The sequence below is a fragment of the Trachurus trachurus genome, assembly GCF_905171665.1.
Source record: "Trachurus trachurus genome assembly, chromosome: 1".
Taxonomy (NCBI): domain Eukaryota; kingdom Metazoa; phylum Chordata; class Actinopteri; order Carangiformes; family Carangidae; genus Trachurus; species Trachurus trachurus.
In genome coordinates, this window is record NC_139891.1 from 30,804,134 (window position 1) to 30,818,040 (window position 13,907).

At 43.8% G+C, this 13,907-nt stretch overlaps 1 protein-coding gene across 1 annotated transcript in view; it reads right to left on the reverse strand.

The window, feature by feature from the left end:
- The window catches only part of cacng2b (calcium channel, voltage-dependent, gamma subunit 2b), a gene marked incomplete at its 3' end in the record, with an annotated part of 74,630 nt that extends 64,600 nt beyond the window's left edge, over positions 1 to 10,030 (reverse strand). Inside the window, exon 1 of the mRNA XM_083971364.1 lies at positions 9,814 to 10,030. Within this exon, the coding sequence (XP_083827490.1) occupies positions 9,814 to 10,024 (211 nt within the window). The 5' untranslated portion in view covers positions 10,025 to 10,030. The remainder of the gene's footprint in view (positions 1 to 9,813) is intronic.
- Positions 10,031 to 13,907: the final 3,877 nt, after the last annotated feature.

Genomic DNA, 13,907 nt, shown 5'->3' on the forward strand with positions numbered 1-13,907 from the left:
TCGTACTTAATTCTATAATATTTCCAAACATGATGAGATGAGCGCCTGATTTTAACTAAACATCACGTCGAAGCTTAAATAATGTACACAGGGACACAGTATATGCTCCCATTATTCACACTCAAACACACTATGCTGAAGTTTAATTCATGAAAATCCACTTTTTTTTTCAACCTTATTACTTTAATTGTGGCCGTTCTGACCTTCAATTCAACACCTTTTGAATTTACGAGAAGTAGCAAGGCAACATACTGTATATCAACTTACATTTTAATTAATCCTGAATCAGTAAAACAAAACAAAAAACTCCTTATCTGCTCTAATTAGGAGGTGAATGACAATTACACACAACATACAGTACTGTATATGTGACACACCATAAACAAACGTGCATATTTTTCTACCAATTACAGCAGCATCACCTCTGTGGAATAACAACCACTGAAACTTCATCTTTACACCGTCGGGATCAAACCTCACAACGTGTCCCTGTCAGAGCTTAGAAAAAAACGTGCACTGATCTTAAATTGGCAGTTTAGCTTTTTTTTTTTTTTTTTAAGTACTCCTAAGCCCAAAGGTCATTTTTTCAAATCATGAAGGACCTTGTGTTTTGTCAAACCAGGTCAGTGCTGCTTAGATGGGAATTACTAAAGCTGGTGAGGTTTTCACAGGTTCAGAGGGTTCAGATGTCTTCACTAACAAAATCATTTTGAGTGGGATGAAAGCTAAAATTGAATGCCGGTTACAAACACATACACACAGCGCAGCGCACGCTCTCAGACACACTCACACCTCATTCCCAGAAACATATCTCCTGTCACACGCACCTCGCTCGCTCTCAAACCCGCCGTGATGGAGATTAATAGCAGCATTTAAAGCCTGCTGAGCTCCACCTGTCAAGGCTGGGGGCCCCCCCAGGGCAGCTCCGGTCTGTGCCTAGGAACGGGGAGACTGTCCTGGGGCAAGATCCATCATGAAAAGTCCACGACAGGCTGGATCTCTGGAGCCGCAGCCTCCACAGCTGGACCACCGACACGGGGGCCATCCGTCCAGGCTGACAGGCCCACTGAGTGAATCCAACTGGAGCGGGCTCGATAGCTGCTGCTGGATGGACGAGTGTGTGTGTGTGTGGGCCGGGGTTGTGTGATGGGATGTGTGGATATCGGGAGGGCTGAGATGTGTGTGTATTCTCTGAAGTGCATGCTGTTATAAGCACAAATGTACACATACTGTATGTTTAATGGTGCATGTGTGTATGATGTGGAGTTCAGCTGCCAACTGCCAATGTTTTGCTGTGCACATGTTGCTTGAACCACATGTTCGCCACCACAGCTCCACTACTGTGAATGTGATGGTCCAATTGTCAGTCTAGTCCAGAGTCGCTATCTAATCATTTTATTAGATCTTTGATCAAATTAGCAGCTAATGTTACTGAAAATATTATATTTCAACTAAATGTGATAATTAATGGCCATTTTAGCAGCTACTGTTACAACATTTATTTTGTTTGCTCTTGACATTGGATAGTTAAAAACCAGCTAACGCAACATGGGGCCTTCCAATTGTTTCATTCGTCTATTGTGATGAAATTAGCAGCTTTTTTTTTTTTTTTTTTACTTGATATTACGTTAATGGCCAATTTAACAGCTATGCTTGTTGAAAAGTTATTTCATTTTCCTTTGATATTAAATGGTTGAAGGCTGAACTTAGCAGCTAAAGTTAGAGATTTCATTTGACTAGAATGTGTGATAAAACAACACAACTGTGTTGGCGTTAAAGCAGATATCAGTGGAATGTTTTTGTTAATATAAGTCCTAAATAGTCCTATTTTCCGTCAGCAATCACTTACATGAAGTATTTCAGCCTAAACACGAGTCTCTCCGTCACTCTGCTCTGCTGTAACCCGAGGAGAAAATTTTCCTTGTGGGATACAAGTGTTATCCAATGAGGAGAGAGAACGGCATGAAGGGCTGTGTGTGCAGCCAAGGGATGCGCGTGAATGTGGTGACGTAGCACGAGGACCAATTGATGCCTGACAAGGGCGGGGGCTGCTAACTCATGGTGCGTTCAAAGAAACTCGTACTTTGTGTTTTTCCTTCCTGTGAAGTCATACCAGTTCGATCTGGTACGAGTTCACGGGTCGGAAGTTACGAGTGGCCGTTATAGGGAACTTTCACAGACAACAGGATGGTAAAAACACGAGCTACGGGTTACCTGGAACGCTACCAAGTCGTAGTTGTGACTTGAAGCTGTAACTTACGGTTTCAAAAGCCTGCCTTGAACGCAGCATTAGCCGAAACGGCCGTGAAGCTGATATCTGCTTTAATGTAACATTTGCTTTTTCTATCTGATCATTTCATTAAATGTTTTTAGCATCTAATGCTAAAACATGGAAGCTGTGTCTGCTGGAAACGCTCGTCATGTCGGCAAAACTGTTTTACAGTCTAACCCTTCAAAGACTGACCAGTCAGTGTGTCCATCATCACACACTCGCATATCGAGCTCAACACAACCAACGTTGTCAAAAATCCCAGATTCATCAGCTCTGTTTTGGAGAGTTTAATTCACAATGATGCACAAGAATACCCACCTCAAATATTTCACGTAGTGTAAACATCACGTCACGACTGTCCCACACAGTATCAACATTGATATGTCGATACTGTGTGGGACATTAACGTTATTAACAGGGTATATTTAAAAAAAAAAATTATATTATCATTTTTATAACAATTTCCTGCAGGACATTAATATATCTTTATTCTGATTCTGGATCAAATGACTTATCTCTGTGTCAAGGGGCAGAAATGAGGAAGCTGTACATTAAGGGGTTAATGATAAGAGCCATCCCAGATACAACACGTGGAACAATGTGAGAAAAAACAAGAATCAGATAATAAGATGCAGGAAATATGAGTGATATCGTTGAATAATGGGCGAGAACATTATAATGCCACAGCGAAGTTGACCTTTGACCTTTTGGATATAAAATGTCATCCCTTTAAAATTTCATACTAATAGACATTTGTGTTGAATTGTGTCGTAATTAACATATCGGTTCATGAGTTATGGCCCAGGTCACAGTGATGTTGACCTTTGGCCACCTAGAGTCCAAGGGAGGGAGGGAGGGATGGATGGATGGATGGATGGATGGATGGATGGATGGATGGATGGATGGATGGATGGATGGACGGACGGACGGACGGACGGACGGACGGACGGACGGACGGACGGACGGACGGACGGATGGATGGATAGATGGATGGATGGAAGGATGGATGGACAGATCACATGGATGTGCACTATGAGAACTGGTGATAGCTTCTGACCCAAAAACCACGCTGGTGGTCTTGGACTTTATACGACCGGGAAGAATAAAATAAACTGGAATTTCCATTTAAATAAGTTATGAGGTTAAAAATAATCAGAAATAGGTTGTTGTGTTGCTCTGCCAAGAAGAAGAAGAAGAAGGAGAAGAAGTCTCCAGGACTTGGGTGGTTGCAGCGAGCTGATGGCTGAGGTTTGACAGCTGCCGTGACCTGTCAGTCACTTCTATTACAGTATCAACAACAGCCCGCCCACAGAGCGCCGCTGGATGCTGACTGTTTCTCCAGCCTCAATAAGCAGAGGAGAGAAGAATGGCTCTTATTTCCTTTACCCAGCATTATAATCCACCAGCATCCTGTGTATTCAGTCCAAAATGTTAATTTCATTCTAACACCTTAGTGCACAGAGGAGTTCAGACTTACTAAAACAGCCGTGAGACACAATTACCTGGGGTGAATGTAGGAAACACCTGCCATGGATTTCAGCATCCTCCCAGTATAATCACAATGTTCAGAAAACATATAGGATAATACACTATGGCCAAATAAGAAATACATTTTCACAGGTGTCGCAGTATCTGACCAAGCAAATTTAAAAAACGCCGCCGCAAGGTGATTATTTGTCTCAAGGCGATTTGAATATGCAAAATTATCATCTTTTAATTTCTCTTTTTTCTTTTTTTTGCCCCTCTGTCTGGCAGCTTTCACATCCCAGCTCACACATCATCAGACGACTTTTGAATTAATCTGCTTGTAATCAACACTTCCCAACACGTCACATGCAGCAGTGACGGCTCAGATAAAGTGCCAGTGTGTGTTTTGTGTGCAATCAGATTACATGCGATTTCATTACCATCATTACCTATAACCAGATTACTTTAGGAATCAGATTACATACCATTTGTACTCCCCATTCACTAAAACCTTTTAAACTGGAGCTCCAGATAAAGAGATGGTCCTTTTCTCACTCTTTTTTTTTCTTTCTTTCTTTGTGTAAGCGGATTATTTTTGTAATCTGATTCCATGTAATTAGTTACTCCCTGTCCTGGCGTATATCGCTGGCTGGAGCTTTAGATAAAGAGGCAGCGTGGAGAGAGGCTCTGTTGACGATCAGCGCCGCAAAGCTAACGGAGCTGATGGCTATTAGCATAATTAATGTCATCGCCGTAATGCAGTCCAATTCTGAGACAGCCGGCCTCACACACACACACACACACACACACTCAAACACCCTTACATCTGTATACAAGCCCGACCATGACAGCAGAAACAGTATCAAATCTGCTCTGTCACGTGTGATCTCTCCTGCTCTGGGACTCGAACGTCTCGCTGTGATGATGATGATGATGACAAAGGTGCAACAATCAGTCAGTCACTGTTATCTAAAAAAAAATAATGTACATCATGTCTCGAGCATTAAAATAAAAGCATACACCGTGACGTATTATGTTAAAAGCCGGGGCAAGATAGGTTAGATAGAACGTAGGCCTGTGTGTTAAAGATAGCACAGGACGCCTGAGGGGGTGTGACAGCAAACCAGGGCTGCCTGCTCTTTCTCTCTCTTGTTCTTTTTTTTTTCTCCCTCTTTTTTTTTTCTCTTTCTCAACACCTCCCAATTTCTCTCTTCCTCTCTCCTCTGCACCACGCAGCTCTAAAGCAACTGTAGCTCTGAAGGCGAAAGCACACAAGGAGGAGAGCGAGTGAGAGAAGAGCTGGATCCCTCTCAGATTCCCTCTCTCTCTCTCTCTTTCTCTCTCTCCGCTCTTAACCATTTCAAAAAAAATCCTCCGGTGCCAAGGACACCGAGCGAGCTTGAGGAGTGTGAAAAGTAAAGCCACTTAGCGAGGGAAAATAAGCATATCACATGGAGTGAGTTGGCGTGGCATGCGTTCACGTCGACAAATGTGTTGGTGATTTGACACAATTTGGCAACCTCTGCCAAGATTTGCGTAAATAAATAAATACATTTTGACTTCAAACTCACGATCGACCGACCGACCGACCGACAGATCGGCCGACCAAGTCGCTCCGAAAACTTGCAACGGCAGCAAATTTATTCCCACAACCTTGCCTTTTAACATAACACATGGTGTACGCTAACTCTCATTACACCTGCACCGACGTAGCAAGTGCAAAACAAGTATGGGCTTCACTCAAAGTTCTTTTTTTCCCCTTTTCTTTCTCATTAAAAATCGTGATCAGTATTTCACTTTCATTCTGGGTGATGTAAGAAGCTGAAAAAGGAGCCTGATACCAAACTCTTATGTGCACAGGCGTGAGCTAGCTTTAGCTAGTTTTGCGGCAGCAGCATCGTAGCCGATTGGTCGGAGCTACAGTTTTGTCCTCTAGAGGCTCAGCAGCAGTGTGTGTTTATGATGCTTAGGCATATGGAGCACCCAGACATTGGGGCTATTCTTGTTGGTGTCAGGTATTATCATTTTGGGTTTTTTAAATATTTTTTATCCCTGATCAGCCTTGCAGAGGTTGGAGTTTTCCACTAAAAACGGTCTCATCGCTGCCAGCGAGGGTCTCTGAAGGTCATCCAGAGTTAACAGAGCCACAGTTGCATTTGTAACTCTCTGTTACAACCCACTTATCTGCGTCAATGATCAACGTGTGTGTATCAGACTGAGGGGATTTCGAGGTGTTATGTAGTTTGAAGCTTTGTTTCAACCAGGTTCGTCACCGTAGGCTGAAAACTGGGAGCGCGTCGATCATCAGAACAATCAGGACCGCTCGTGCCTTTGCAAATGTCAAGGCCATATTTGACTTGTTTTCCCATTAATGTAGAATCTAAATTAATATCACATTTAATTTGTCACAGTTTGATGTGGATTACTGTGACTGCAACACAACAACACACTGTGATTTAATAGCGGCAGAGTTTGACACAGACAGAACTGATCATATTGGCCAGTCAGTAATTTCACAGGGTGACGATCGGACAAACTATCTTTTTTTTTTCCTTAGACACAGAAGAGAGAGAAGCTGAGATAACCCTGTCCCAGGCCTGACCCTTTCACCCCATAAGGGGTCAAGAGGTTTAAGATGTAGCCAGAGGCAAGACTGGGACAAAAGCTTAAGCAGCACCAACAAAAAATGTAAAAAATCAATTGTAAAACCGATGGAAACGAATGTAACCAGGTCCCCTCGCTTCTCCATGTTGATTTGAAACCTCAACATATTAAAGCTGTGCAATGCATTGGGTGATAAAAGTGACTTATGTGCTTCTGTAAGTCTGGTGAATGATAATAGTCATGCAGAATTTGCAGGAAAGAGCAAAGACACACGGTGTGTTTCAATCTGTTCTGGGGTTGTAGCCTTGTATTAAAAATTGAGTTAGCTACCGTAGCAGAATAAGTAATGTAGCAAAGGGAAGGAGGCCAAGATTTAGTACTTAGGAAAGCAGAGTAAATGTACCTTTTTCTGGGGCCGTGAAGAGTGACGGGTTACTGAGCACACTGATGTAATTTGAGATTTACAGCTGTCTGTCTGCTGCAATGTCTCAAGCTTCGGCGGCGTGCTGCAACATCTGCCGAACATCACCGATCAGAAAAAAGGATAGTTTAACCCGGCTTGGAATCAAACATGGCGAAGCAGCAAGAACGCACGTTAAAGCCGAGGTTAATGACATGAAGTCAACTGGCAGGATGGAGGAGCCGCTGCCAGAGGAACCTCCCAGGCTTCAGGATCAGCATTTTTTTTTTTTTTTTTTTTTTGCACCAGTTAATGGGGTTAGACAGCGTTTTCAGACGAGCGAACTGACATCACTTTGACACCATGGTTCCTGTTGATTAAGATGCAGATTTCAAAATGTCATGTTCTTTACTCAAGCAGCTCCAACTTTTTCGCTCATTTTTCTGTGGTAATGTCAGAGCCAGGAAATGTAGCTAGCATGCTGTTAAGCATCACACTGCTCCACTTCTGCATGAGGTTTAAAAAAAAAGAAAAGAAAAAAAAAGAAGAAGAGCCGTCTGCAGTGCTGATGCAGATCAGATGAAGATAACAACATGAGGCGAGACTCCTGCTACACATGCTACTGTTGCGTTCAGGGATCGATCACTGAGTTGAGGTGAGGTTACGTTTTTTTTTTTTTTTCTTGTGCTGGATTTGTATTTGTATTTTTTAACATTTTAACATTTGTATTTATCTATTTGTATTTATTTTGTTTATTATGCACTGTCGCTCTTCACAGATGAAGTTCCTAATGGAAAAATAAAGTTCTTTGAATTGGATTGAATTGAATGTTACACCAGGTGTGTGACAGGATTGGACGGAGAGACCGGAGGATTGATGTCACAGCGTCCACGCCGTGGCTGGACGCGCATGGCTGCACAAACGCAGACCGTGAGTAATATGAAGGTGCTCGCTGTGACCTACAGTACATCAAACCCAGAGTCATTCCTCGTCATCGTTAGTTCGTTAGATATTCGTTTTCTTTTTTTTTTTCCCAGGTATCCATTTAACCATGACCACGGGCGTTAGAGCACAGTAGTGTACAGTACATACAAGTGAGGTCATCTCTCTGTAATGACAGTGGCCATTATGGCAGCAATCAGAGATGAAGAGTGAATGAATCATTAGAGAAATCCTGCAAAAGCTCTGAATCTGTGTCATCGTCGTCATCAGCAGCAGCAGCAGCAACATGGCTTTGTCCTCTGATTCAGGTGAATCTGGGGCAGGCTATTGTGTGATTCAGGATGAAGATGCATGGTGTAAGGATGTGTGTGTGTTGTCTTTATACAACGTGTGTGTGTGTGTGTGCTCGGACTTTGAGGCCTTGAGGCTCGAGTTAGACTGTAAAACAGGCCAAAGGGCTGACGTTAAGAGATTTTTTTGGGTTCAGGCCTTGAATGGGCTCCGATTACAAGATCTTAACAAAGCTCCAAATTTGTTTTCACACTTAAAGAGACACTTGACAGTTTTTTCTCCCCTCTCCATAGCACTAAAACACTGCATCACACACTACATCATGTTTTGCTTTTGTGTTTTCTCTCGGATATGCTCCGATGCACCCAACACTCTTCTTCTTTTTTTTTCTCATTTAAATTTGAAAGACACGTTATGTGGGACGAAGCCTCAGCTCACCGACAGACCCGCACACCAGCGTCTTGGCCCTTTCGTAATGAGCATTTCCAACTCTGTGTGGCTGCATTTCTAGATTTTAACAGAAAAAATCAGATGATACATGAAGTCGAAGGTGGAATATGAAAACTTCTAAGATCCTGAAACAGTCGGGCATTGAATCTGAGCAGGAAACTGTACGTGGTGCAGTCAGACAGTGTTGTGTTCAGGGTCTCCAATCCTTCCCCCCTCCCTCACAACACACTCAGGCGTGAATCTCAAATGATAGTTCAACCAGACTAACTGTTAAGTTACCAACTTCTAGGTGTTTGCCGTTACCGTCTTTGGTTTTATCACTGGAAACAGTACAAAGTACACACTGTACCAACACAGATGCACCAAACAAGGATGGATTTAGTTCCATTTTCAATCCAAACCATGGATTTAGTCCGTCATTTAAAGCTGCAGAGGTTAGCTAACGCCGCAAAGGCTAATAGGGACAGGAGGATGAATTACTGAGGTTAAGGGACAGGCCAGTCAAGGAACGTAAAATCAACAGTCTCATCCATCATCAATCCAATAACAGCCTGCTGGAGATTCAAACATCTGGATTTTGTGTTCATCAGCCGGTCGTGAAGATAGCCGAGTGTTATCCACCTTTTCCTTTCAACGACGTGTAAAACGACAACAATTACAACAAGCTCCTAGCAGGACGGGTGGTGGGTGAGCACAGCAGCTGAATACCTGGCATGGATCTCATGCATCCTGTGGGGGATTCAAAGTGAGCTCAGCTGCTCTCTGCTGGGACAATTCAAAAAAATAAATAAAGAAATAAAAAAAATAGACCAATCTGCAGAGATGAACGACATCTGCAACCCCGGACGAGAGGGGGCAACCAGAAGGCCCCTTCTTCCACATCACCTCTTAAGAGGAAGCTGTGACCATCACTCAACATCTGAACATGTAGTTAAGTCTTTCTACTCTTTACTAAAAAAAAAAAACAGAAGAGGGATGAAGGATGCGGCAATTTGTCAATGAAGGGTACCATTTTGGAAATGTGCAGGAACACAGTCGCTCTTGGGGAACATAAAGACGATGTCAGAGGTTACAGGTGTAGATAGATAGATAGATAGATAGATAGATAGATAGATGGATAGATGGATAGATAGATAGATGGATGTAAGAGGTGTGAGTGTAGGTTAGAGACAGTGCAGGTTTGCATGTGTGGAAATGGGTGCAGTACATACAGAACAGTGTGGGCATGTGAGCATATGTGTAGGCATGTGAGTGCAAATGCAGGACAGTGTGTTTGTGTGTGTGTGTGTGTGTGTGGGCATGTAGGAATCGATCAGCCCGTGTGCCGTCAGTGTATCTATGAGTGTGTGTGTGTGTGTGTGTTTTGTCCGGAGCATCCCCGGCTCACCTTCCAGGCAGCAGGTCCTCCAGAGGCCCGAGTGCGTCATCACCTCCTCGTTCTTCTTGCTGGTCTCGTTCTCGTTGGTGCTCTTGATCTTGCAGACGCCGCGCGAGTACAGCCAGTAGTCTGTCCCCACGGCGATGGTCATGAGGCTGAAGGCGGCGAAGGCCCCCACCGTGGTCAGCAGCATCTGAACTCCGCGGTCAAACACGCCCATGTTGCCGCATTCCACGAAAGGGGGGCCCCCTTTCCTCTTGATGTACAGGAAGTAAATATTTGTGAGTTTGCGTCGCCACGCCAGCTCGGAAAACGGGGGGTGGGCGGCGTCGGGCGGACGACGGTAGCGGGGGGCCGCTGGGGGGGCGGGGGAGTTAGGGGAGCTCGGGGGAAATCGTATGGTTGGTTTTGGGGGGGGTTCCCAACAAAGAGGTGAAAAATAAAGATGTTCGAGGGTGAAGGATAAGAAGCTGTTTGGCCCCCGGCAGACGGGACAAACAGACTTTGGCGAGGACGGCAGAAACCCTCAGCTACAAAGGTTCCTAATTTCTAGTCCTCAAGTGGCAGTAAGTTGCCCTGCTCTGGAAAAAAAAAAAAAAATGTTGACCTAAAAACACAGGCTTCTAGCAGATCCCTCAAGAGACCTGGTCTGGGATCTAGGCCTACTTTGTTGAGTTGGAAGGCCTCTAAACGTCAAACTCTGAAAAAAAAGGCAGAGAGATAATGAGAAGATGGAGGATGTTGCTCCGTCTCTCTGTGGTTGTCTCAGGCCTGAATTTGGCTTCTCGGAGCTGACTACAGCAGTTACATGTATTACAATCCTCACAGCTTTGACGGTGATGTATGGAATGATGTGCACGTAGCGCTTGATTTTCTGTTTTTCTTCTACTTCTCCTTCTTCTTGTCCCCCCAACACAGGCCGTCACATACAACCTACACTGTCAATCACACCCAAACACACACACACACAGAAACACACACACAAACAGACGTGCACACACTTGCTCACGGAACCAAACTTTCACCCGCACACACCTGTACATGGACAAGCACACGCATGCATGCAGTGTGAATTAATTCATACTGAAAAGGGATGGAGAAACACGGGGGTGTGGGGGCGGAGAGAGTGGTTAAGACTAACACAGTTGGCGGCCTGATTTCTTTAAAATGGCCCCAAAATGAGAAAAAAAAATAAAGGAGAGAGAGAGAGAGAAAGAGACAGAAAGGAAAGGAAAGAAAGGCAAAGGAAGAAGAGGAAGAAGAAGAAGAGACCTCCAACAGATGATGACACAATTCAGGATGAGATGTGACTACCTTGATGCAACACAGTGGATCAGTGAATTATGGAGGCTCATCTCAGGCTTTTTTTTTTCTTTTTTCCTGAGGAATCAGGCTATCACATGTATTCTGTGGGAAGAGGGTGACGGGAGACAGGCAAGACAGACAGGCAGGCAGGGCCCAGGATATGTGGGGAGAGAGAAAGAGAGAGAAAGAGAGAGGGAGAGAAGGAGAGAGAGAGAGGAAAAAAATAAGGACTGGATGTGCTGAAAGAAATGAAAGAACAGATTCAAACCGGCAGAATCAAGCGCTCCCCCAAAAAATCAAGGACAGAGTGATAAATAATGCCAAATAATCAGCTGGTACCATGACTGCCATGAAAACCAGCCATTCCTTTAGAGATGAAGGGAAATAATAAACCAACCAGGGACGATCAACCCCCTTTTTTCCAAAGGAAAAAAAAAATCAAGCCAAAAGAGAGGAGGAAAAAGATTAAGTTGTGAAAATCAAACGACAGCCTGCTTAGTTTTCCTTTTTCCTAAAATTCTGGTCCCCAGTTTCCATATGTGGTCCCTAGACCTTTCTCCGGCGACAGAGGAAATCTGCTATGGGGGGATACAGGCAGCGGCAGCGACGGCAGACCGCGGAGAGAGGAGAGGCGCATCCAGGCGAAGAGGCCGAGCATCACCGGTCATGCAGCCGGTCGCAGGAATGAGGAGGAGGAGGAGGAGGACACGGAGGGATGGACGAAGCTTCCCGGAGAGTCAGAGCCTCTTCCTCCGGCATCCAAAACCGATCCTAGACGGTTATATCACGGCCAACCGGGGAGGAGGAGAGCACGCCGAGCGCACACAGACGCACACAGCCGTTTACTGTCATCACACACACAGACAGAGAGGGGAAAAAAAAAAAAAAAATCATCAGAGATCACCAAAAGCAATGATTTTCTTTGGCAAAAGGCTGTCAGACGTGGTCGAGGGGGGGAGAGAGGAGGAAGAGGAGGAGGAGAAGGAGGAAGAAGAGGAGGAGGGGGCGTAATGTGCGCAAAAAATATATATATATAAAATTTCAAGTCGAGCAACACACCAATCCTTGGTTTCCTCGTTTTTCTTCCTCGCGGAGCTGAGATAGAAGTGGAGAGAGGAGAGGAGGAGGAGGAGGAGGAGGAGGAGGAGGAGGGGGTGGATGATGGTTGGAAGCAGAGGACGAAAAAAAATCGACACAACCAACAGAGAGCGAGGAGGAGAGAGAGAGAGAGAGGTAGAGAGAGAGAGGGAGATGTTCCGTGCGCAGCAGCAGCCGCACTTTACGCAAAAACAAGCGCACTGCAAAAAACAACAACATTTTTTTCAACAAGTAAGTTCATCCAGGGCTGAATGTCAAAACAATAACAAAATGTGCAGCCTGGTGAATTGATCCCACTATTTTTTTCCTCTCTAATTTGATCTAACTTGTGTTTTTTCTTTATTTATTACCTTATATTGAAGATAAAACAACTCAAACACAACACATGAGATGGAAAAATGCATTGACAACAGTATTAAAATACAATAACACAGAATAAATTGGCATAAAAATGAATACCATTAGATAAAATACAAGCTGTCTCAAAGAAAGCAAGTTAAATTGTCCATTTCCTCCCATTCAATACTCCTTAAAAAAAGATAAGTAAAAGAAAAATTCAGAAACATTATCCCCCATACACTAAGAATAGCTTCTCAAAAATGTTTGAAATATTTAACATTTCATATTTTATTAATTGAGTGAGCTGTTCAATTACATCTTTTTTTGTTGCATTTAAAATGAGCTGAAACAGGTGGAAGAGGAAATCGACAGCTATTCTTTAATAACTGTCTAAGAATATTCTCTGTTTTCCATTAAATTGCTATAATCGCTCAGTTATTCTCTGGAAACTACAGACCTCTATACAAAAATAAAAAGGGGTGAGGATTTTATTTCCCAGTTAAAGATACAGTATGAAAAACCTCCTCCCTGCTTCTATTCAGAGATACTCTACTAAGATGGCTCATTACAAGCTGCACCAATGATATGAACTGGTTTACACTTCCTGTCTCCTAAGTGGGCGTGGTCACCCGTACCCCCACCTCGTGCGTGGATGGATAATAGTTGTCAACAGAGGAAAGTGAGCTGTTTATATTTTCTTATAAAAACATTAAATGTACACAGCTAACAGTCCAGCATTACCAAAATTTGTTAGCGTTGGCGGGTGTTCGCGAGCGAGATTTGTGGCAGATCTCGCCGAGTGTGATGTTGAGACAGAGAGACGTTTTGAAAAAAGTTGATTTTCTCCTGATGTGTCCGTCTGAAATTTACAATTTTTGTGTCAAAATGTTCAGAAAAGATGTGGCTTGTGAAAAACACCAAATATTTGCTTTGGTGACTACGGGGCGAAGGAATCGACCATAATCTGTGCTCACGTTCACTTCTCCCATTGGAGTCAACAGACTCAAGACCTGCTGCTAGTCTCCTAAAGGGGCGGTGGTAGTAACGAAATCCCACGTCATGACCCAGATACAGGTAACTGACTCGTCGTGGGGCGTCCTAGTTCTAAACTGTCTTTGTTTTTTTCAGTTATCTTAAAATCACATGTTAAAGGAGACATATTCTGCCCCTTTTCCACAAATTAAAATAGTTCCCAGGTGTCTTAAAGACATGTCTGTGACATGCTTCGGTCAAAATACCCCAAGGATCAAACATCACAGCTCTTTTCACCTGCTCAAAACAGCCCTGTTCAGAACGGCTGGTTTCAGTGCCTGTCCCTTTAAATGTAAATGAGCCACTGCTCACCTGGCCCCGCCCCCTCT